This window comes from Rhizopus delemar, genomic scaffold (genome assembly GCF_000149305.1).
Source record: "Rhizopus delemar RA 99-880 supercont3.1 genomic scaffold, whole genome shotgun sequence".
Classification (NCBI taxonomy): domain Eukaryota; kingdom Fungi; phylum Mucoromycota; class Mucoromycetes; order Mucorales; family Rhizopodaceae; genus Rhizopus; species Rhizopus delemar.
The window spans coordinates 4,982,636-5,005,951 of NW_027137827.1; the positions used below are offsets into that span (position 1 = coordinate 4,982,636).

General features: G+C 36.5%; 10 protein-coding genes across 10 annotated transcripts; 5 read left to right on the plus strand and 5 right to left on the minus strand.

The window, feature by feature from the left end:
* Positions 1-199: 199 nt before the first annotated feature.
* Positions 200-1,407, minus strand: RO3G_01929 (uncharacterized protein; the record flags this gene model as incomplete). Its single annotated transcript, XM_067656520.1, has 2 exons — positions 200-1,043; positions 1,217-1,407. The coding sequence occupies 2 exons, from the start codon at positions 1,405-1,407 to the stop codon at positions 200-202; spliced, it is 1,035 nt and encodes a 344-aa protein (XP_067512621.1).
* Positions 1,408-2,179: 772 nt separating this feature from the next.
* RO3G_01930 (uncharacterized protein) lies at positions 2,180-2,926 on the plus strand (the record flags this gene model as incomplete). Its single annotated transcript, XM_067656521.1, has 3 exons — positions 2,180-2,259; positions 2,445-2,653; positions 2,706-2,926. 3 exons carry the CDS (start codon positions 2,180-2,182, stop codon positions 2,924-2,926), a joined length of 510 nt encoding a protein of 169 aa, XP_067512622.1.
* An 813-nt stretch (positions 2,927-3,739) lies between these two features.
* RO3G_01931 (uncharacterized protein) lies at positions 3,740-4,634 on the minus strand (the record flags this gene model as incomplete). Its single annotated transcript, XM_067656522.1, has 2 exons — positions 3,740-3,786; positions 3,830-4,634. 2 exons carry the CDS (start codon positions 4,632-4,634, stop codon positions 3,740-3,742), a joined length of 852 nt encoding a protein of 283 aa, XP_067512623.1.
* A 2,931-nt stretch (positions 4,635-7,565) lies between these two features.
* Positions 7,566-8,498, plus strand: RO3G_01932 (uncharacterized protein; the record flags this gene model as incomplete). The annotated part of the gene is made up of 2 exons (XM_067656523.1): positions 7,566-7,732; positions 8,039-8,498. 2 exons carry the CDS (start codon positions 7,566-7,568, stop codon positions 8,496-8,498), a joined length of 627 nt encoding a protein of 208 aa, XP_067512624.1.
* A 577-nt stretch (positions 8,499-9,075) lies between these two features.
* RO3G_01933 (uncharacterized protein) lies at positions 9,076-9,277 on the minus strand (the record flags this gene model as incomplete). The annotated part of the gene is made up of 2 exons (XM_067656524.1): positions 9,076-9,099; positions 9,182-9,277. The coding sequence occupies 2 exons, from the start codon at positions 9,275-9,277 to the stop codon at positions 9,076-9,078; spliced, it is 120 nt and encodes a 39-aa protein (XP_067512625.1).
* Positions 9,278-10,878: 1,601 nt separating this feature from the next.
* RO3G_01934 (uncharacterized protein) lies at positions 10,879-11,437 on the minus strand (the record flags this gene model as incomplete). Its single annotated transcript, XM_067656525.1, has 2 exons — positions 10,879-10,975; positions 11,313-11,437. The coding sequence occupies 2 exons, from the start codon at positions 11,435-11,437 to the stop codon at positions 10,879-10,881; spliced, it is 222 nt and encodes a 73-aa protein (XP_067512626.1).
* A 281-nt stretch (positions 11,438-11,718) lies between these two features.
* RO3G_01935 (uncharacterized protein) lies at positions 11,719-12,159 on the minus strand (the record flags this gene model as incomplete). The annotated part of the gene is made up of 1 exon (XM_067656526.1): positions 11,719-12,159. One exon carries the CDS (start codon positions 12,157-12,159, stop codon positions 11,719-11,721), a length of 441 nt encoding a protein of 146 aa, XP_067512627.1.
* A 634-nt stretch (positions 12,160-12,793) lies between these two features.
* RO3G_01936 (uncharacterized protein) lies at positions 12,794-16,414 on the plus strand (the record flags this gene model as incomplete). The annotated part of the gene is made up of 2 exons (XM_067656527.1): positions 12,794-14,321; positions 14,481-16,414. The coding sequence occupies 2 exons, from the start codon at positions 12,794-12,796 to the stop codon at positions 16,412-16,414; spliced, it is 3,462 nt and encodes a 1,153-aa protein (XP_067512628.1).
* A 561-nt stretch (positions 16,415-16,975) lies between these two features.
* On the plus strand, positions 16,976-17,659 carry RO3G_01937 (uncharacterized protein; the record flags this gene model as incomplete). Its single annotated transcript, XM_067656528.1, has 1 exon — positions 16,976-17,659. One exon carries the CDS (start codon positions 16,976-16,978, stop codon positions 17,657-17,659), a length of 684 nt encoding a protein of 227 aa, XP_067512629.1.
* A 3,099-nt stretch (positions 17,660-20,758) lies between these two features.
* RO3G_01938 (uncharacterized protein) lies at positions 20,759-21,781 on the plus strand (the record flags this gene model as incomplete). Its single annotated transcript, XM_067656529.1, has 1 exon — positions 20,759-21,781. One exon carries the CDS (start codon positions 20,759-20,761, stop codon positions 21,779-21,781), a length of 1,023 nt encoding a protein of 340 aa, XP_067512630.1.
* Between the last annotated feature and the right edge of the window lie 1,535 nt (positions 21,782-23,316).

Sequence of the window (23,316 nt, forward strand, 5' to 3'; positions counted from 1 at the left end):
TGTCATTGAATACTCGTATATGATTGACTGCGGCTGACTGTGATTTAGTTCCTGGATTTAATATAGTTTAACCGTGCAATTACGCAGCATCTTATCCTTAATGAAGATTATCCGAATTAACCTGTAGCTTGTCTATTGGATACATTTACATGTAGCTTATTAATACTGTTTTCATATCGAGTTATGAATGATGGATACATCATTTATAACTGGTTACTTTCTGTTTGTCTTTTTGTAAATAGGTTATTTTCATTTCAGCTTTATTTTCTTTATAGGTGACTTTTAGTGAAGAATTGCTGAAATCAATTTTTGCTTTGGCTCTACTTAACCAGTTGTTTCCAATGATGAGCTGATTGGGACAGATAGGAAGTACTTCGATGGTACAAGGTATGATCATGTTTCTTTTTACTTCTACTGGTACATCATAGATTACACCAAGAGCAGGTTGTTTGGTTCCATTTCTAAGGGTGAACACGCTTTCTGATGAGGCATCTATTTTTAGTCCAAGTTCATCTGCTAATTTCTTTGATATGCATGTTTTGGCTGCTCCACAATCGATTAAGGCTCTTATTGGTTTGTTCGCTATAGAAACTTGAGAATATACGGCTGTCGTATCCATATCATCGTCTTCTATAAGTGCCATTGTTTGATCATTTGGATTTGATATTATTGATTGACTGGGTCTACATTCGCCTACTAGTTGTCTTCGCATGGCAGGACTAACAGTTATGAGATCTCTTACGGATATATTTGCTTTTTGGTCTAATACATCCTTTCCAATTTGGTAATCGATTTTGGGTGGTGTTCTTTTTATTCTAGGTTTCTTTTGTTTTTCTTGTGTAGTAGTTTTTACTGATGCATCTGTTTCCATTTCAGTGTCCTGAGGGATTATGATGGGGTTTGTTGTTATAGGTATTTCTTCTAGATGACTTCTTGTTGTTATCCTTCTTGTTGTGGCAGGTTCTGGTTGTTTTCTTTTAATTCTAGGAGCTTTTGTTTTAGGATATGGAGTTGCTTTTAGTACTTCAGGCGGACGTTCAGGTCTAACTGCAGTGTAAAGATCTTTATATTGTGCGTTATCATCATGTTCATTATGGTTTAAGATAACGTTAAGAGGATGTTGTTTATTTTGTTGATTAATGGGTTTATTGTTTTGCTGGGTGTTCGATTGACCATTTCTTTGATTAAAAGCAACCGACCCATTTAGTTTTTTGACGGCTGTGAGAGAGATTGTGATTGAGGTGACGGGCTAGATTGAGATGCATGAGGTGGAGGTTGTTGAGGTGCTGAGTAGGATTGGCTATTTTGGTAATAATCTCTTCTTGACTGGGGTTGATTATGCTGATACTGATCATTTCTTAGGTTATCTTGATTATATTGACCGTAATTATTATAATACGGATACATATTATTTCTACTATTGCTATAACTTGGTCTGTTATTGCGCTGGTAATTTCGATTTGAATAAGGCAATTTGGGTGGTATGTTTAATTCATCTCGAATAGTTTGTTGTATAAGATTAACTAGGATCTATGAAAGATTTACCGTCCATCTACTATAAATATATATACAAACTCCGCGTGCGGAGTTTGGTATGCTTAATATGGTAATTGGGGTCACAGAACACGATTCCATCATTTTTAAGCGGAGTTTATTAAGCCAAAATTGGCCAATTGTGAGATCTACTAAGAACAGTTGATATTTTTCCTTTTTTATCACTTCATTCAAGAGGGATGACAAGTAGAAGGTCATTAAAAAAGTCCGGATCGAGATACGACTTCTGCAGGTCGAGAAAAACAGCTCCAAAAATTAGCAATTGCATGACAAAAAGGCTTGCGAAACGAGAATCGGCAAATCAACATTTGTGGTTATTGGGTTATGCTAATGGCTTCTCATTCTAAAGGCGTTGGTTCGATTCTCGGTAGACGCTCAGCAAACATAGTCTACTTTTTGCATTATTTTTGGGTCTAAGTAACTTATTTTTTTTGGAAATATCAAAAGTTTTCGGAAAACTTTTATCGGTTCTGTATGGTAAAACGAATTCCCGTTGCGGAGATGCTGCCTATCTATCGGATGATTTCGGACAGATAACAAAACATGTAAAAAAAATATAAAAAGGCCTGTTATTTCTGTTTTTTTTTTCTTTCCTTCATCTTTTTATCAGTTTTATCAATCTCCAATGTCTTCTAACGCTGCTAACAACATGCCAACTCTTGCATACATCGCTGAAAGAACTATGACGGCTGAATGTACATTGAAGTAAGTTTATTTTTTAAGTGGGAGGGAAAATAACTAAAGGCAACTGGTAAAAGTTACTTGAAGGAGAACGGTGCCTTTTTTTCATCGCGCAAGTGCAAGGAAGGCTCCGAAATGCGCTTGAACCAGTCCAGCAGGGATGGATTCTTTTGCCGATGCGGCTCAACCACCTGTGCGTGCGGTCGTAGCCGTATTTCTTACCTGGATGGATCCTTCTTTCAAGGTCGCAAGTCAATTATCCATCAAACACTGTTAGTAGTGTATCTCTTTCTGCTGCAAGTTCCAAAGGGAACAATATCTACCATGACTGGACTTAGCCTGCCAACTGTCCGCAGCATTGTCAAAGATATCTATCAAGTAATGGAGGTAGATCTTCGAATTGAAGATGTTCAAGTTGGTACGTGATGCTTTGTTGATATCAGAGTATGTAATTAATTAGTCATACTTAGGTGGGGTTGGCAGTGATGGACAGCCAATTGTTGTTGAAATAGATGAGAGCAAATTTGGTAAAAGAAAGTACAATAAGGGAAAGAGGGTAGACGGTGTTTGGGTTGTTGGAGGTGTAGAGCGCACGCCCGAACGTAAGGTGTTCTTGCTGACGGTACCTAACCGCAACCAAAATACCTTGAAGCTCATAATCGATACTTTTGCTAAGGATGGTAACATTTGAAATATGTATATACTTGATGATCAGTGCACCTAACCCTTGTTTACAGGCTCACTTGTCATGGTAGACTGCTGGAAAGGCCATAAGGGGATTGACAGCGATCCAAGCCGAAATTTAGTTGTTCAAACGGTCAATCACTCCAAAGCATTTCGCGATCCAAAGACAGGTGCCTGCACTAACACAATAGAAGGTACATACTTGTGTAGATCATAGAATTCTTAAACAATGCTAACAACCTGCTATTAGGTACTTGGAATGGTATCAAACGAGGAGTGACCAGCCGTCATCGCACAGCATCGATGATGCCATGGAAATTAGTGGAGTTCATCTGGCGAAGAAAACATGCTGACAATCACTGGAAGGCAATGCTTGCTTGTTTTTCGCAAGTGTCATTCACCAGAGCAGGTATTGCCAACCAAGGCCCATTGGTATCTTTGCTGAAAACCGTCCTAGAAGATGCCACTGGTGATCAGGGCGATGAAGAGCCATTTATTTTTATCTCAGATGACGATTCCGATAGCGAATCTGATGAAAATGATACCTCAGCACCTAGTACGCCCGTAAAAAAACTCCGAAGTGCTTAAAATAAATATAGAAATTTTTCATTGATAACTATAAAAATCAGGGCCTATAGCGCCTGTTTTCTTTCCTAATTATTTCCCGCATATTACCATTTTTGGAAATTAATGTTACATTGTCTAAAAATAGATGACCCAGGCTTTCGAATGATGTATAGCATACGTCTGTACGCTCAATTTTAGCGCCGCTATAGGCTTCCAAAGAGATGGACGGTAAATCTTTCATTTAGCCGATTAACTAGGTCTTCAGTTGAATTTTGATACACAGTCTGACCTTCATTTGTCCTAGTATAATGATGTTGTCGTACTGGTATACTACCGTGCCTACCTACAATGTCCATAGTTGACAACTGATAGGAACCAGTTACAACATTTGGTGCATTGTTCAAGTGCTCGTAGTTTACATTGGTACGCAGATCAGTTACAGGGACATATTGAATCGGTCGTTCCTCAGTATCTATTAATTCAATGTTGTGATTATTGGCAGAGTGGCGATAATACTGTGTGTTGTCGTCATGATAGATGAGTGCATTGTTAACATTTCTAGGTATGAAAGGATTGTCCACCATGGCAATCTTTCGTGGCCTATGTGCATTCCACCATCCATCAGCATGATTGATCCAGTCTTGGAAAGTTCTTGAGCTGCATTGTTTACAAAATAATTTGATTTCTTTTAGTAAGCCAGCGCGAAATCGACTTTCAATGACTGCTTCATTATCGATATTAGCAAGATCTGCTGCTTCTCTTAGTCTTGCAAGATATATTTGTGGATGTTCTTGTTCTCCTTGACACATTTCGTTGAATTCAAGTTCGTAATTTTGAATAAGTTCAGGGGTAATATAATGTTTTCGAAGCTTTTCCATAGCTTGTTCGTAGTTAATATCAGGTTGTTCCTTCAGGATTACACGCTCAAAATAAATTTTGGCAGCGCGTCTTAATTGAGACTTCAGTATAATGAGCTTTCTTGCATCATTTTGGGTGTTGCTAATGGCTAGATAGGACTCCAATATCTCTTGAAAGTGACGAAAGTCTTCTCCTTCGTACCCATAGAATTCGATGAATCTTGGTCGATAACCTTGAATAGTACTTTGATTGTTAAGTGAAGCCAACACGTTAGGTCCTGTTGTTGTCATTGTTGCTAGTAAGTGTTTTGAAATTGTTGATTCGATTTTGAATTTTTTTTTTGACTAAGTCTGTTGATTTCTTGATAGTTTTTAAGTAGTTTTTCGGTTTAGAGCCCTCGTAGTGACCACCAAATGTAATTTTCTTTATTACTGCTTGGTTGTATGCAGGTTTAGATTTTTAAGTATGTAAGTTTTGTCGATAGTGACCACCAGATCTTGTTAATAGTAGATCAAACTTGTTAGAATAGGTTAAACTCTTGAGGTTTAGGAATAGCTTTACAATGAAGATTATTGACTTCAAGGGACATTAGTATTTAAAATAGAACACAGACCAAAGGGTTTCAATTGAACGCTTGATGGATTTATTGTTTTATAAAATAAAGAAAATATAAAAAGAATATAAAATTCGAAAGTAAAGTAAAGTGAAGTGAAGTGAAGTAAAAATAGGGATAAGATATAAAGGTATTTATATGTTTTTGGTTTTTATAATTTTATGTGGGATAGGCGTGTTATTTCTCTCGATTAATAAAAGTAATAAAATAAGTCGAAAAATCGATGAGTCTCTTGAACCTCTTTATTGAGTAAGGACGAGAGAGAGAGCCCATTCAATACAAACTACGTCTTGGAATATAATAATGTGATTTAGGGTCCGAGGTAGTACGGTATAAATTGTGTGGGCTGTTTATCGTATATAGCACTTTGGGCTATATATGATATACAGTCAAATTATTAGTTGAAGAATCTTTTGAGTGATCTCACACGACATTAAGAAAATTATTAAGGTAAATACGACATTTTATGTTGTTTTTGGTTTTCAAGCAAAAGAGTTGATACTCCGTTTTCAAATAGGTTGTTACGCAAAAGTTCATTTTCTAACTGGCGTGGTACTAAAAAAAAACTTGACTGTATATCTTTCACTAGGACTGAGTCCTTTCTTCAGCAAAAGTTACACCAACTGCGTCACGGTACTAAAAAAAACTTGACTGTATATCTTCCATCACCATATGTGTCACACTATTGTCGTGTTTGATCACGAATAGTCTTTTTATAGTAATTAACAAAGGTACAGATAAATTATTAAGTAGTTAAAGATTGTCTCTTTTATTTAATAAAGATAATGTACAGTGACTCCCAAAACTGTCCCAATGTTTTGTAATTTTGTCTTTTACCGTCAATTGTGTCGTATTTACCCCATTAAATACTTATTATTCGTATGAGATTACTCAAATCTTATATAAAAAATAACAAGTACTGAATACATAATATTATATATTACATATTCTCTAAGACTCATTTACAATATTAACCATATACAATATTTATATTATTCAAGTTCAATACTAAAATTGACCTTGAACTCACTTCGGTCCCTGAATAATTTTATTTCCTATATAAAGGCGTAGTTTGATTAAATGGGTTCTCTCTCTCGTCTTGAAATCTAATAAAGAGGTTACATAGAGACTCATTCACTAGTTTTCAAGTACTATCTCCTTTTAATTCTCAAATTTTTATCTGCAAATATCTCAAATTGTGCGATTACTGATTGTGTCGTGTTTGGTCATTAATGATGTCTTTATTCATTATTTTATTATTGATCTCAGTCCAGCCTACGTCAGACTATACAATTAATAGTCAGACGATATAATCCAGGGTTCATTCTAAATTATTAGTTCCTCTCCTTTTTCTTACTTAATAAATAGTAGTTGTTAGCTATTGACTTCCTACTGTTTTCATATTATAAGTACCAAATATCTCAACTCGATAAAGAGATTGTTTTATTTAATAAGAAAATTGTACTCTATTTATACTTTTCATACACGGATAATATTTCATGTCATGGATTAATAATTAATGAGTATGATCTAGCTGATGACAAATAGATAAGGGTTACGTGTCCTTCTATTGTTATATTTGTCATAGAATACTCGTATATGATTGACTGCGGCTGACTGTGATTTAGTTCCTGGATTTAATATAGTTTAACCGTGCAATTACGCAGCATCTTATCCTTGATGAAGATTATCCGAATCAACCTGTAGCCTGTCTATTGGATATATTTTACATGTAGCTTATTAATACTATTTTCATATCGAGTTATGAATGATGGATACATCAGTCTTCTCTGTTTTGATCCTCAATACTCTTTACAGCGTATTCCTCTTCCAGAAAATTCACGTTGTATTTTAGCTCAAGTTACGCATGTAAATGAGCAAATGGCTCCTTTCCATATTTTGGTAATCTACGCCCCGGCTTCATCAAATCGAGCACGTCATGAATTTTTTAACTCATTGTTGGCTTTCCGTCAATTATCACCGTACGATCCTATCTCTTGTGTGGATCGCATGATTATCGCTGGGGATTTTAATTACTCACTGCAATCCTCTTCAATTGTGGTATTTACACATGTAATAAAGTAATAATGTAAGTTACTACGAACAATGGTCCTCCAAATTAGGAATATCGGACATTGTATTACGCCACTTCAAATAAAATCCCGATCCACTCCAGAATATTCTAATAAGTTCCTGGATCAGGATTAATAATTACTTCTTGATAAGAAGACGTTAAACTATGCCAATCATATAAATAACTCATTGTCTAATATCGATTAATAATCAATAGTCATATACTGTAAATATTAATATTTAGCCGTGATTAGAAAAGTATAAATACCCTCATATTTTTAACTTGAATAAAGGACGATCTACTTTGAGTCTCACTTACTTTTATATTTGTTGATTGACTTAGTACTTTTTATATTATAAAACCTCAAATATCACATCAATGGTGCATCGATCTATTCCACCTCCTCAGTGGCTATATTTCCTCCAATGTCACTTCCAAAACGTGATGACCGACCTACGTTCCTTAGAAACCGCTACCTTTAGACGGGGCGCAACAACCCATTCCACAATTGATTATATCTACCTATCCCTCGACATGTCCATTAATTATGTCGCTGCGGATGTAGAATTCCTCAATCCTGAATGGACAGATCACGCTTTACTCCAGGTAACTCTCAAAGCCGACCTCCTCTTCGATACAGGTCCCGGTCTCTGGCGAGCTAATCCGGTGTACAGTGACTCCCAAAACTGTCCCAATGTTTTGTAAGTTTGTCTTTTACCGTCAATGGTGCGATTACTGATTGCGTAAAGTATGCCTTGTTGTACCTCATTTGAAAGCTGTGGTGGTGTAGATGTATGTGGTACAGACTGCTTCTCAATTGATGTAGCACAGACGGAGATAATGAATGTAAAAAATGACCGGTGCATTGGGACAGTTTTGGGAGCATATTGAAAAAATCAGAATATCTATAAAATATCCATCCACAACTTGCATACAATCACCAAACTGAATGTATTAGCGTCACAAACGTATCCGATGTCCTAATTATTATCTGCTGGGATTTAAAGCTCCTACTCGGCTATAACTCGCTCATTAAATCTCAACGTGAAACAAGTCCCAGGAGATATGGTATTTCAAGCTATTACTTTCCTTAAACAAGATAAGTCAGTTCGGGAGATGGAAGAATTGACGGGTTTAGGTAAGAGTACGATTAGAAGGCTCCGAAAAACCCATTGCTCTAGTGTTATGAGGCCGAACGGGGGTCGATCTAAGGTATTGTCTGCAGCTGATGAACATTACTATGTACGCCAGCTCACCAAAAATTGTGTTCCGAGTGCTGTGAAGGTTACCAAATGTCTTGAAAACGATATTGGAAAGAACGTAGGTGTTGAAAGAGTTCATAAAGTCCTTCGAAAGTCAGTCTTAGGCGCGATTGAGAAGCCAAAGAAGCCATTACTCAGTACAAAGAATATCCGCAACAAACTTTCTTGGTGTATTGCTCAGAGTAACTCGACAGTAGATGACTAGGAACGCGTTATTTGACCAGACGAGACAAAAATAAATAGATTTAATTTGGATGGACACACCTAGGCTTGGATTCGATCAGGGGAAAGCCTCAAACGCCATCACGTGAAGATTGCTATTAAACACGATGGATGCAATATCATGCTGTGGAATGCCATTACCTATGCTGGAGTCGGTTGGATGTGCAAAACCAATGGTAATATGGACAAAGCAATGCACAAAGAGACCTTTGAAGGTAAGTTGGAGCGTACGATAGAATAAGGTGTCGATAAAGTAGGCTTCCAACGTCATCAGGTGATTTGCCAGCATGACAACGACCCTAAGCATACTCCGAAAGTAGTAAAGTAGTACCTTCAAAAACGACTTTATAATGTTTTACAATGGCCTGAACAATCTCCAGATTTAAAGACTACGAAAAACATGTGATCATTGATGAAAAGGAGGCTTAATTACTATGAAACTGTACCAAAATGCATGAATGGGCTTTATGAACGTCTAATCAAGTTTGATACGAGCTTATGATGCCGGAAGAGTGATAAAAAGTTACAGGAAGTATGCCACAACGTATACGTAAGTATATTTAGAACAAAGGACGTTGGTCAAACTATTAATAATAAATAAATAAATAAATTGTGATTTTTTCAATATGCTCCCAAAACTGTCCCAATGCACCGGTCATTTTTTACATTCATTATCTCCGTCTGTGCTACATCAATTGAGAAGCAGTCTGTACCACATACATCTACACCACCACAGCTTTCAAATGAGGTACAACAAGGCATACTTTACGCAATCAGTAATCGCACCATTGACGGTAAAAGACAAACTTACAAAACATTGGGACAGTTTTGGGAGTCACTGTATATTTATACTATTTTACATTTGCTGCGGAGGTGACGTTTGTTATGTATTGATATAATGTTGATATTGAAAGCACTGCGGATATACTGCGTCTATACTGCGTCTATACTGCGGTTGACATTTACAAGTAGAAGTATTAAAAAGGAATCTTTGTAATGTAGCACAAATGATGAAATTTTAGATCAAGAGAACAATGCTGATCACAAGAATAATTTTGATGTCCAGCGACATTGATGTCGTTCGACATAGATGTCAAACAACACAAACAATAAGCCACGCCAATTTTTATATAAATAAGATGAATAATTTTAAACAAAATAACATTATCCAATAAATTCAATAAATCAAATCCTCTTGCGCTTAAAAAGCAATCTTTTCTTATTGGGTCACAACTACCTTTTCTTTTCTTTTTATTTTTACTTATTCTTTCTGATCTGATACCCGAGTTATCACAAATCAAGAAAGATCCCTGTTGTAAACATAGTTATTTTCTATAAGATATCAGTTGTATTAAAATAATAACGATATACAAAGATTAAACTATGATTGAACAATTCCACACTTTTCCAAATTTAGAACAATAAGATCAGTATTTGTCATCCTAGCGAGTCTAATCAATTGTCAACCCCAAAAGTAATTAGATCAAAGTTAATTGACTGGTTATTATTTCTATTGTTCAACTTCAGATGCATATATTAGAACATCGACAAGCTTTAGCTTAATCATTGGTTCTTCAGCACGACATCGTTACCGAGTCTATATCTTTTATATCTACGCTCACAAAGAATATAAATAGATGCCAACTTTTTATCCATTAAACGGGGCTCTTTTGCAATATAAAGAAATCTGCAATAAAGAAGGATTTTAATTTTATATTGCTGCTATTGTTTTTTTGTTTAATTTTTTATTTAATCTTACGATTAAAACAATCCCTTTTATTTTTATCGTTTATCAAACAATCTTATTCTTAACCTTATTGATCTAAAAAGATCTGGTGGTCACTACTCAAAGACAATTTACTCTAAAGAACTGTTAAACGTTCAATCAAGTTACCTAAACTCAAGTCATTCAAGACTTCAAACCTCAATTTAAACAAATCTACATCACTTTAACACAAGCCAAGTCCCAAGTACTAACAAGTTACAGTAACATAACCCAAAAGGAGAATAAAACATATGACACTATTGTCGTGCCTGATCACAGATATTCTTTTTATGGTAATTAACAAAGATACAGATAATTTAATAAGTAGTAAAAAGATTGATTCTCTTTATTTAATCAAAATAAAGGAATATTTATACTAATTCTATATACTGCGGTTGTGTGTTTATCAGATTAATATTGCCTGTATGGAACTGCGGTTTATTGTAACTTTAACGTTTTTCTCGTTATGGCCTTAAGAGTTTAGAAGTAAATTTGACTTTTCTTTAGAGTTTAAAAGAATTTGAGATCAAAGATTTGTGTTTAAATGAATAAATTTGGTTTGCTTGTAGTAAGTGACCACCAGATCTTGTATTGTAGATCAAACAGTAAAAGGTAATAAAGAGTTTTCTTGATAAGAGAATATAAAAGTGATACGATGAAGATAATTTGACTTCAAAGGACTTGACTTGCTTGAGCTATAAAGTAAAGATCAAAGAGTTTTAATAAAGAGGAACTCGATGTTTATTTGAATAAAAGATATTTTTCAAGTGAAGTTCAGTCAAATTATAAGAGGGGATATTTATATGATTATTATATTTTTTTTTGTTTATCTTTAGGGACTGAGGTCCCTCCTTCGACTGAGTCCTTTCTTCAGCAAAAGTTACACCAACTGCGTCACAGATCCCCCCACCAAGAGAAGAACCGACCTCGGTTTGAGACATCAACTGACCCCATTGATCGCGATTTTTCATTTTGGTGACAAGAGTACGGTAGACGGTGCAATTTGGAAGAATAGTCTTGAGTTGATTATACTTTGCTGTTTCATATAAATAAATGTCACGCTGGTTGTTTCCAGGTCTTTTGAATTTCAAGTGTGCCCATTCAGTTACATTTTGTGCAAAGCTTTTAGCCACAATTTCTTTTTGACGATTAATCATTGCTTGCTGTTCCAATAATGAGAAACATTTTTAGATATATATGTATGATTTTTTTCTTTAAATGTATTAATATATAAAAAATTTATAAAAATATAAGCATGCTGATATAAATATGCATTCTATACAATATAGACTAATTGTAATTTAGATAATTTTATAATTGCGTAAATATAAAACATTGTAAATAAAGCATATACAATTTTAATATATATTTATAATAAACGTATATAATGTATAATACATAAATATAAAAAACATAAATGATAAATATCAGAATAAGTTCATAATAATAACATTAAGAACAAAATGTTTCTCAATGAACGATACTGTTCATAATACTCGGACATACATAATTCATAGAACCATGAATCGTCGGTAATGCTCTGGTTGTTTTGAATCAAAGGCTCATCCAAGATAACTTCATTGTTCTCTTGTTCATTTTCTTCATCATCATTCATGCTTGCTTCTTGCTGTTCCATGATTTCAGATTCAATTCGAGCCATAGTATTTGTGATAAACTCGTACTTGCTTACTATTTGTCCATCGACTTGGTAGTTATAATTTTTGTATTGGTTCTCGTAAAAGATCAAGAAATTGTCTAAAGCTTGGCAGGCAGCCTCGATTCCTTGTTCAATGTATTGCTTCTTGACATAGTTCTCAACAGTGTCCAAGTAGACGGGTCCTTGAGTATTGGCAGCAGAGTTTTCTTGTACTTCTTGCATGTTGCTCATTGTTTTAAAATATTTGATATAAATTTTTTTTTTGATTTTCTTTGAGGTATATATATGCTTTTGTGTGTGACTTTAATGAAGAAGTTCTTGCGTTTCAGTATCCATTTGGTGTACAAGAATTCGCTCATTCTCCATGATCCATTGTGTCTTGGGAAGCAAATATGCTTTCAATCGATTTCCATGTACTCTTCTTAATTTAGTATCCCGGATGTCTGCACTCTTGATGTGATACGTGCCTTTTTGTCATGTTTTGACATGTCAATAAGATAACAGTCTTATCAATCTAAGCTAAATCTTTACAAATGAGTTTGAATAAGAATAGATCCTGATAATTACCAACTGCCCTGAACAGCCAAGTTTCACTTTCATCTCAACAGTTGATTATTTACATCAGTTTATAAAATTTTTCTTATACATGTCAAATCATATCGGTCGTAACTATCTCTTGTCATTTAATCTCAGGTCTTGCTCAACTAATATAAATAGCCTTGGAATCTTTCTAATAAAAGTATTCGACTTTAGAACTATTGTTCGGTCTCGTTAATTCTTCTTTTTCATATTTTAAATACTTAAAAACACTTCATTTTTTTTAACGAATTCTGAACTCCTAATTACAAAAGCAAATATGGTTAAAGAAGATCAAGTTCCTAATACTTCTATTCATGGTGAAACTGATATGTATGAAACGAACATGGAAGAAGCATCAAATGCTATGGAAGATACTGCAATGACTAATGCTGAAGAAGCTACATTCCCTATAGCAGTAAAGCCTGCATCAAACGATGATAAGCCCATCGATGCTGTTATGGGTCTGAGGGTTACTTTAGAAGACCTTAGACAGCAGATTGCCCGCGCTGTGGTATCTGGGGCACCTCAAGAACATCTTACAAGGTTACAAGAGCAAGCAGTCAGCATTAAAAACTGCATCATGTTTTTAGATGAAGCTCAGGCTTTCTGTATCTCACCTCCCGTACCTACAGGTGATATGATCCTTGGCTCCAGCAACCATACAAGTACCTCTTACCCTCGCTCCGCTCATGTCATCCCACCTGACCTTCCAATCTGGCAGTGGCAGGGTAATGTCTGGAGGAAAGAAGCAGATGTACATGACTCAGTAGAAGATTTACTCGACACTTTTGCCCTTATCATTGAATCAAATGGTCTACCTATAGATTCTAGCTGGTCTCGTTTGGTGCCTATCAAAATGAACAGGGATCAGCGATCTTGGTTCAATGAAGTACTCAAGGGTCGCAACTTGGCTTGGTCTGAAGTAAGAAAAATCATCGTCAAGACGTACGCTGCACAAGACGTGGCACAAGAGCTAGAATATATGGATCAACTCTTGTCACTCAAGATGGCTGCAGCAGAATCCATCGAAGCCTTCACTGATCGTTTCCAGAGAATTCGCAGGGCAGCCAAGTGGGACGATGACATTAGGACTGCCTCCATATACAAACGAGCTTTACCGGCATTCTTGCGACAGGAGGTTTCTCGCTCCTTGTTGAACCTAGGAAGAGATCAGCAAGGCTCTGTAGCAAAAGTCGCTGCCAAAGCCAGGATGGTATTGTCATCCAACTTGTGTTCCGAGGTCAACCCATCACCTCGTCAAGACCCTGTCCCTGTCAAGCCCTCATCTTTGTCTCTCTCATCAAATGGAACAGAGGCATCTAAGTACAACCCTAGGAACTCACATTTGTTGAGCAACTTACAGGGTATAACTAAGAAGTCCTCTTTCCCTGGCACCATCAAAAACAAGTTCCATTGCGCTATCCATGGTCTGGCTAATCACCCTACAGATAAGTGCAACAAATACAAGCACCTGTTGAGCCAAAGCTCTTCATTGGTGAGTCCTTCTTCCACTACCACCAATTCGTCAATGTCTTTTGTATCTGTTGCTAAAAGGTGTTATCGTTGCTCTGGTAACGTTCCATGGTCTAGGGAACATGCTGCTATCTGTCCTCGAGATAAGCCCTACCATGGTTCAAGTAAGGCCATCCGTTCCGCTCGCCTGGCTACTTCAAGTTCCAATGGTAACAAACCTAACCTCACCATCACTCCTCAAGCTAGACCACAACAGGCATTTTCTAAGGTGTCTAGTGGTGATAGCAACTTGATGGACGTAGACGACGAGGGATATCCAGTTAGCTATGACTGTAAGAAATTAACAAAACAGAATGAAGTATTTAAAAGTACTAACCATTCTTTAATTGTACCTATCACAATAGAGAACGTGAACACTATGGCCCTGGTTGATAGTGGTTCTTCTTTTAGCTCGATAGACATCAATTTTGTTAATAAATATAATATTGCAGTTGATAGAAATGTATCTGGTTCCGTTATACTTGCTACAAGTGATAATGTTAGTAAACGTTTCGGTACAACCAAATTTCCATTAAGTGTTATTTACGGTGATAATGATAATAATCTTATTCATACATCCCATTCTTTTGAAGTCCTTCCTCTTTCCTTGGATACTGAAGTTGTAATAGGATTAGATCTAATGCACAAGTTGAACATTCTTGTTACCAACTTAGCCATCAGACATCCTAATCTTGCACCAGTTATTGACAAAGAGATTACGGATGATACATCTGAACCTAACAAAGCTCCTTACGGTACATGTGAGCAACAAGTTCATTTCCATAATGCTATTAAACCATTTGTTGATCAAAATGCCTTAATACCAAAGAATTCATTCTGTACTGTACCCGAGTCAGTTATACGTTTAGATACTGTTAAAGGAAAAACCGCTTACCGTGCACCATATCGTACTCCTTTTAAATTACTACCAATCATGCGTGAATGTATTGACACTTGGTTAAAGGATGAAGTTATTGAACGTGCATCACCTAATTCGGATTGGAATTCTCCTTTAACATTGGCACCTAAGAAAGACTTGCTTGGTAATCTCACAGGACATCGACCCTGTCTCGATCCTCGCTTGTTAAATTCTATTCTCGTGTCAAACGATAGACATCCTATTCCAAAGATTGAAGAGATTTTCGATCAATTACAAGGATCAACTATCTTTACCACTCTTGATCTTCGACAAGCATTTCATCGATTCCAAATCTACGAACCTGATCGTGTTAAGACCACATTCACTTTTGAAGGTCAACAATACCAATTTAGAGGTTGTCCATTTGGATTGAAACATATTGCTTCCCGTTATCAGCGAGTGATTAATATAGTGTTACGTGATTTACCTTATGCACAGGCTTTTGTTGATGATATCATCATATTTTCCAAGTCTTATGAGGAACACATCACACATGTGCAAAACATAATTCAGAGATTAACTAAAGTGAACTTGATCCTTAACCCAGACAAATGTCATTTTGCGCAGTCTACTGTTTACTTGCTTGGTTTCTGTGTTGATGCCAAAGGGTCTCGACTCGATCCTCGTAAAGTTACAAACGCTTTGACTTGGCCTAGACCTTCATCTGGAAAAGAGATTCAACGCTTTTTAGGACTGGTAAATTATTTTAGAAAATACTTGCCAAATATTTCTGAAGTCACTGCGCCTTTGGACAAATTACGTTTCGAAGGTAAACTTGATAAACTTTGGACATCTGAACAAGAAAGTGCTTTTGAAAAGATCAAGTCATTATTGTCTTCTGCGCCACTTCTTCATCATCCAGATTTAGAACAACCTTTTTACGTTGCTACTGATGCTAGTAACTATTCAATTGGTGCTGTTCTTTACCAAGTTATCAAAAATGAGACTCGATATATCGGTTTCATGGCACGCTCACTTTCTACATCTGAAAAGAATTATTCTACCACTAAACGTGAGCTATTAGCAGTGATATTTGCACTAAAGAAGTTTCATCCATTTTTGTGGGGTAATCCATTCACCTTATACACTGATCACAAGGCCTTGACTTATCTCCACACTCAGCCTGTAGCTAATGCTATGATGATCAATTGGCTGGACACTATACTGGATTATAACTTCAAAATCATCCATCGACCTGGTATTCAAAATATTCTGCCAGATGCTTTGTCGCGTCTTTTTGAACCTGAAAAAACGCTGGAGGGGGATAATAAAACCATCAAAACAATTGTCACTTCCCAAATTATCAATTCTAACGGATCAATTCTTACATCCAGAATGATGATGCCTGCTGACTTGATGACCCCAGCACCAGAAGACAGACACAAGCTACTCATGGATACACATTTAGAAGGACACCGTGGAGCTCAAGCAATCGTAACAGCTTTACATAGTGATGGTATTCACTGAACAAAGCTCAAGGAAGATGCGCTTGAAATAATACGTAGTTGTCCTGATTGCCAAAAATTCAATATCGCAAAACACGGATATAATCCCTTGACCTCAATCTATGCTGATGCACCTTGGGATCACATCTGTATCGACACAGCCGGACCTTTCCCTACTTCAGTACAAGGTAATCAATATATCCTTCTGGTAGTGGACGTCTTTACACGATATTGTGTACTCAAAGCCTTGCCCGATAAATCCTCTCTCACTATTGCACTTGCATTAAGGAGTATCTTATCGCTCTTTGGTCGACCAAAAATTATCCAAAGTGATAATGGTACTGAGTATGTCAATGAAATCGTAAGACTGTATGTTGAATCATCCGGTATTGATCATCGTCTCATATCAGCTTATCATCCCCGAGCTAACGGTATAGTCGAACGATGGGTTGGCAAAGCAAAAAATATTTTGCACAAAAGATTACAAGGCAGAACTGAGGATTGGGACTTGTATGTTGACAGTACCCAAGAAGCCCTCAACAATACGCATACAGCTTTACACGGCACTAGACCTTTCTCATTGATGTTTGCAAGACGTCCCAATGAAAACAAGGATTATAATAACGTGCTGGACAAAACTAAATCGCCTGAAACAATGAAACAGTTAGAAACTAGAATTAACGAGTTTAATGACACTGTCTTACCTGCTATTCGTGAAAAAATAAAAACTTCACAAGCTGCGTCTCGAGACAAGTTCAACCAAACTCACAGAATTCTAACCGATATCCCCACTGGTAGTCAAGTCACGCTCAAGAATGTAAACCGTGTTGCAAAAAGTGATCCCCTCTACGTTGGTAATTACACTGTCAAAAGAAAAACTCAAGGTGGTTCATACGTGTTGGTTGATGCAACTGGAGCACTCTTACCAAGAGATGTACCTCCATCGCAAATAAAGGTTATTTCCCAGGAAGTATCCTTATCCAATACTGATCAATCTGAATCATACGATGTTGAGGCAGTTTTACACCATAAGGGATCACCGGGTAATTACTTATATAAAGTTCGATGGAAAGGTTATGGAGAAGAAGATGACACTTGGGAACCGGCTAGTCATTTCCATGATTACAGACCGATCCAAAAGTATTGGTCACGTATAAGTGAACAAGAACCAGCGCGCGAGGTTCAACTTGTTCCTAAAAAAGATACAACCAAGAAAAGAAAAAATGTGCATCGCAATGTAACTAACTCTAAAAGAAACAGACGTTAACACATTGACCTTCTTCCACCCAACTTTCATTAACTATACATATATGTTACCAGCAAATAACGCAATTATAAAATATTTACAAGGATAGTAAAAAATGGAATTTTTTCTCATGCCTTAATATTTTTCAATTTGCACATTTGTACGCAGTCACATTTACAGACAAACATCACTTTAGCAATAAATTCCTGTTTAGGGTTTATTATCGCCTAAATGCTTTGTTCCATTCTTGAACACTATACTTTATATGTTTATATAAAGAGCCACTATACGTTATATGACTTCACCCTACCAAGCACCTATTTCTTACAACAAATAGAGCTCATCTTGACATCTCAAACCTCATTTTGACATTCAGTTAAACAAACATCTTTTTACTTGCCACATTAATTCCAGAAAAGATAATTACAACCTGGAAGGGGGCAATGTCATGTTTTGACATGTCAATAAGATAACAGTCTTATCAATCTAAGTTAAATCTTTACAAATGAGTTTGAATAAGAATAGATCCTGATAATTACCAACTGCCCTGAACAGCCAAGTTTCACTTTCATCTCAACAGTTGATTATTTACATCAGTTTATAAAATTTTTCTTATACATGTCAAATCATATCGGTCGTAACTATCTCTTGTCATTTAATCTCAGGTCTTGCTCAACTAATATACAGTAGGTCAAAAAACTGCTGCAAGGAATCCATTTTTCTTGGTTTTTATAGTGCATATCCTGTTACAATGGTACAAACTGCCTCTGTTCCCACATAGTAAATCTTCTACATGCCTTGAAAAATCCGAAAGAGTTTAAGCCCTATTGGATAAGTATTGAAGGAAGTATGAGATGCGCAATTTGAAAATTTGAAAAAATGAAAATTTCAACGGAATGAATTTATTTATTAATATTTGGTTGGTCCTCTTTTTCTATTAATAATCTCTTGAGTTCTTTCCGAAATATTATCTACATGTCTTTGACAAAGTTATTTATTGAAGTCAATTCATATTTCCTCAACTCGTTCCCAAAGCACATCCGTGTTCTTTGCTCTCTGTTCATAATAGTTGAGTTTCAACTTCAATTGATGCCATACGTGCTCGATTGAATTTAAGTCGTGGCTCCGAGTTGGTCAATCGTTAATATAGCTCTCTTGGCTACTACATAACTAGGCTATTGTAGATTATGCCTTGTGCTTTGTGTTATTATCATGCTAAAACTAAATGTTGGACCAGTCGATATTGTAGTACTTCATCGTATCACGAAGCGTAGTGTTCAAAATATGCTGGTAAACACCCGAGTACAACTTTCCATCGTAAATCTAGCAAGCATATCCTGGTCCTTCAGAGGTTATACAACACTAGGACATCAATTTGCTAGCTTCATGGTGGATTACAAAATCCAGGTCATGATGTTGAAAAAGGTCACTTGGCCTTTTCCGATAGTGATCATCACCATCAAAGCCCTATACGTTGATCTTGGTTTCATTAAAGTAAACGATTTGTTGTCAGTCAACCATTGCCCAGTCCTGATGCTCCTTTTTCCATACTAACTGATGCTACGTATGCACGTTTGTCTGAAATGGCTACTTTTTTTCTATCAGAAAATGGAACTCCATTAATTTCAGTACGTTAATCTCTGACTGGTATGAGATATCGTAGCCAAATCCAACTGGCTCCCGGTATACCTCTTTGGAAGTCTTTAGAACCCTTTGCATGACTTTTCTTTTGATTAACCGCTTCGTCACTTTGGAGACTAATGTAGGTCTATCACCTGTGCTCACTGTCCTACTTCAAAACAACGTTATAAAGTATCTACTAACAGTTAATTCATGTAATCCAGTCTCCTTAGCAATATCATACTTTGATGTGGATGCGGTTAATGTCTGTTTGAGATCGTTTACTTTCTCTTCTGACAGTCATATATGCATGCAATTGGTGAGAGGGTAAAAAAGAGAAATAATTTAAACAAAGGAATATAAGATTTAGAATAAAGAAATTGTAAGCACTCTTAAATACAGATAGCATTCTAATCACGTCAAAAGAGAGAAAAATTGTGATGGCAACCGGTTGGGTCGTATTAAAATTCATTATTTCAAACATATATAAACAAGTAAAAAATACCGGATGTTTAAAATATTACCTTTAGCAGTATCAAATTCCACCAATAACCATTGCCCATATCCGATAATCGACGAATAAATGCACTTTCTATTGAGGTACAAACAGTCAAAGTTTGAGATAGTTTGGTGCAGTACCCATGGACAACCAGCTGTAAAACCTGAATTTTGCAATTCCTTGCAGCAGTTTTTTGACCTACTGTAAATAGCCTTGGAATCTTTCTTTAATAAAAGTAATTCGACTTGAGAACTATTGTTCGGTCTCGTTAATTCTTCTTTGTCTATTTTAAATACTTAAAACACTTCACTTTTCCCAAAATATGTTGTATGATGAATGGACCTTCCCATTTATCTTGCAGTTTTCCTGACCAGGAGGTGGACATATAGTCTTTGAATACTAATACTAATTCACCTATCTTGAATGGAGGTTTCAACTCCTTACTCTGATCCAATAATTTTTTCTCTATAGCTTTCTTTTGGGCAATTTGAGTTTGCTTGATGGCTTGAGTAGCTTGTTCACGGATTCGATTCAAGTTATGTATTTGATGTGTTGTCCTATGCCACAGCTTTGCTTCAAATTTAGGAGAATTTTTCTCATACAAGTGATGATCTACAGTAGCGGACAAAACTGGTGCACAAAAATTAAAATCAGCATTGCATCTCCGCTATATGTCTGCGACATTTGTGGCATATACCATCTGAAAGGCAGTCTAAAATATGCATTATGCTAGGTAAACCGGAACTGTGCCGGACATCCTTCAGGAATAAGGTCATTTTTAGTGATTTTTTGAATATTTCAATTTTCGCCAAAAATGTAGTACTTGTCTAGCCTTCTTTCAAATCTACCCATTTCTTTCTAGTTTGCTGTAAAATTTTATAATACACTAGTGCATTCCAATAGCTTTTAAAAAATATATAAACCCTTGCCTAATTTGTATCTCTCTATGAATTTCACTTCTTATTTTTACCCTATCCATTTTAACAAAGTACCAGCACTCTATGCCCAAAAAAGTCAGCAACGATAAAAGAGAAGCTGTGAAATCTGGAATACGCTCAGGTCGTACGACAATGGATATTTCTAGAACAACAGGAGTCTCTAAATGGACGATCAACAGGATAAGAAAGGAAGAAAAGAACATCAAGGCTCGTAACCGTGGTGGTCGACCGGTCGTAGTTAAAAAAATAACTAATGCAATCATCCGTCTAAAGTTTCGACAAGGACTCTTACGCACAGATTCTGATGCTCAGCTCTTTTTGAGGTCCTTAGGATACAGTATTAGCAAACGGTCGGTCAGAAGGCTTCTTAGAAAGATAGGCTTCAAGTCTGGAATTAAGAAGTACAAGCCTTTCATCAGCTATACAAACCAGAAAAAGCGATTGAAGTGGTGTCGCGACAAAGCATCATGGACTGTGGAGGACTGGAAGTCTGTGATCTTCAGTGATGAGGCCAAAATCAATGTTTGGGGTGCCGATGGTATACGCTACTATTGGAAGCAAGTCGATCAACCTTGGCAATCCTTTCATGTTAATCAAACAATGAAGCATGGCGGCGGATCTGTTATGCTTTGGGGCTGTATTACATCTCGAGGACCAGGATATGCTTGTCGAGTATATGATGGCACAATGAATTCAAAATTATACACCCATATTTTGTCTACTACGTATCAAGAAAGCCTAGCATATTATGGTTTGAAACATTGTGATGTTTTGTTTCAACATGACAATGACCCAAAGCACAAGTCAAGGCATACCACTAACTGGTTATCTGATAATGGGATATCGGTATTAAAAGATTGGCCGCCACAAAGTCCCGATCTAAATCCTATTGAATATGTTTGGCGACAGTTAAAGTCAAAGCTGTCTCAATACGATACCACACCAAGAAGCATAGACGATCTCTGGAAAAGAATCGATAAAGAGTGGAACTCTTTTACTGAAAGTGATATGCAGCCATACTATGAAAGCATGCCAAAACGAATTGCTGCTGTTATCAAAAGACGAGGCAATTATACGAACTTTTAGGTTTTAATCACTTTTATGGTTTTTTTTAAAAATATCTATTCTTATAAATAAAGGCTTGGTTCTCCCTCATTTTTGGCAATGCAATGATTAAACTTTGCACAATTTGCAACATTTAGTACGCCTTCTATCTGATATAGTTTCATAGATATTGCAACTGTAATGAGCAAGTAATGGTAGCTTATAGCTGAAAAAAAGTTTTGTGCACCAGTTTTGTCCGCTACTGTAGGTCAAAAGGTGTTCTGGGTTCGTAGCCATAAACTAAGAAAAAATGGGAATGCTTGGTTGTAGCTTGCTTGATTGATCTATAGGCAAACAATGTCGCAGGTAAATAAGCATCCCAGTCTAACTTTTCTTCATAGGAACGCCTCTGTAGTATTTGTCCAAGTGTTCGGTTGAACCGTTCTATCAGGCCATTGCTTTGTGGGTTGTAGGGTGTTGTAGTTTTGTGTATTATGTTGTAATTTCTACACGCCTGTCGGATGAGTTCACTTAAAAAGGGTTTACCATTATCTGACACCATGATTGTTGGGCATCCATGTCTGCAAATGATGTCTTCATAAACAAACAATGCTATTTCTGATGCATTTTGAAATCGTAAGGGTCTCGCCTCTACGTATTTTGTAAGATAATCTATAGCTGCAATAATATACACTACCTCAAAAAATTGTTCATTTTGAACCGCCTTTTACACATTTCGTACTGAATCTGCTTCGCATAATCTCCAATCAGCACTCAGCACAAACCATTATGAAGCACTGTTTCTCAGCTATTTACTACACCGTAAGCATATCACGTGCTATGCGTAAAGGCTGGAAAATATCCAATCAAAAACCAAAATCAAAATGAACAATTTTTTGGGTTTTTTTGAATATGAACTAAATTTACGCCTATATTCCCAAATAACATAGGACTAACTCGTGACTGCTATCATAATTTTTACCCGTGACTACTTCTGCTATTCCAAGGCAGCCCTGGTCGATTTTGGGTTTTTTTGTTTTCCCATTGTAATCTCTCATTGCTCCATCTCGACATTTCAAGTAATGGTAAATTGCGAAATTTCAGAAACCCAACGAAATGCAATTATTTCTGCTTTAAGAAGAGGAAAGTCGTACGATGCTATCAGCAACGAGTTACATGTTTCTAAAGGGTCTATTTCGAACATTGCGAAAGAAGTAGACCATCACTCCGTATTGCAAGCAGGTCAACCCAAGAAACTTAACATATACGACGCGCGCCTTGTATTGCGCAGGTTCAATCCTGGTGTGTACAAGACCGGAGAGCACGCTGCCAGAGACTTAAGTGGCTTAGGTTCGGATATTTGCAGCCAGACCGTGCGAAACCTTCTTAAAAGCTCCAAATTTAAATCTCGACGAAAACCAACAGCTCTTCCTTTAACGCGTTCTGCCAAAAAGGCACGCCTTCAGTTTGCCAAGCAGTATAAGGATTGGACAGAGGAAGCCTGGAAAGGAGTAGTCTTTAGCGACGAAACAAAAATCAATCGCTTTGGTTCAGATGGTAAACAATAGACTTGAGTA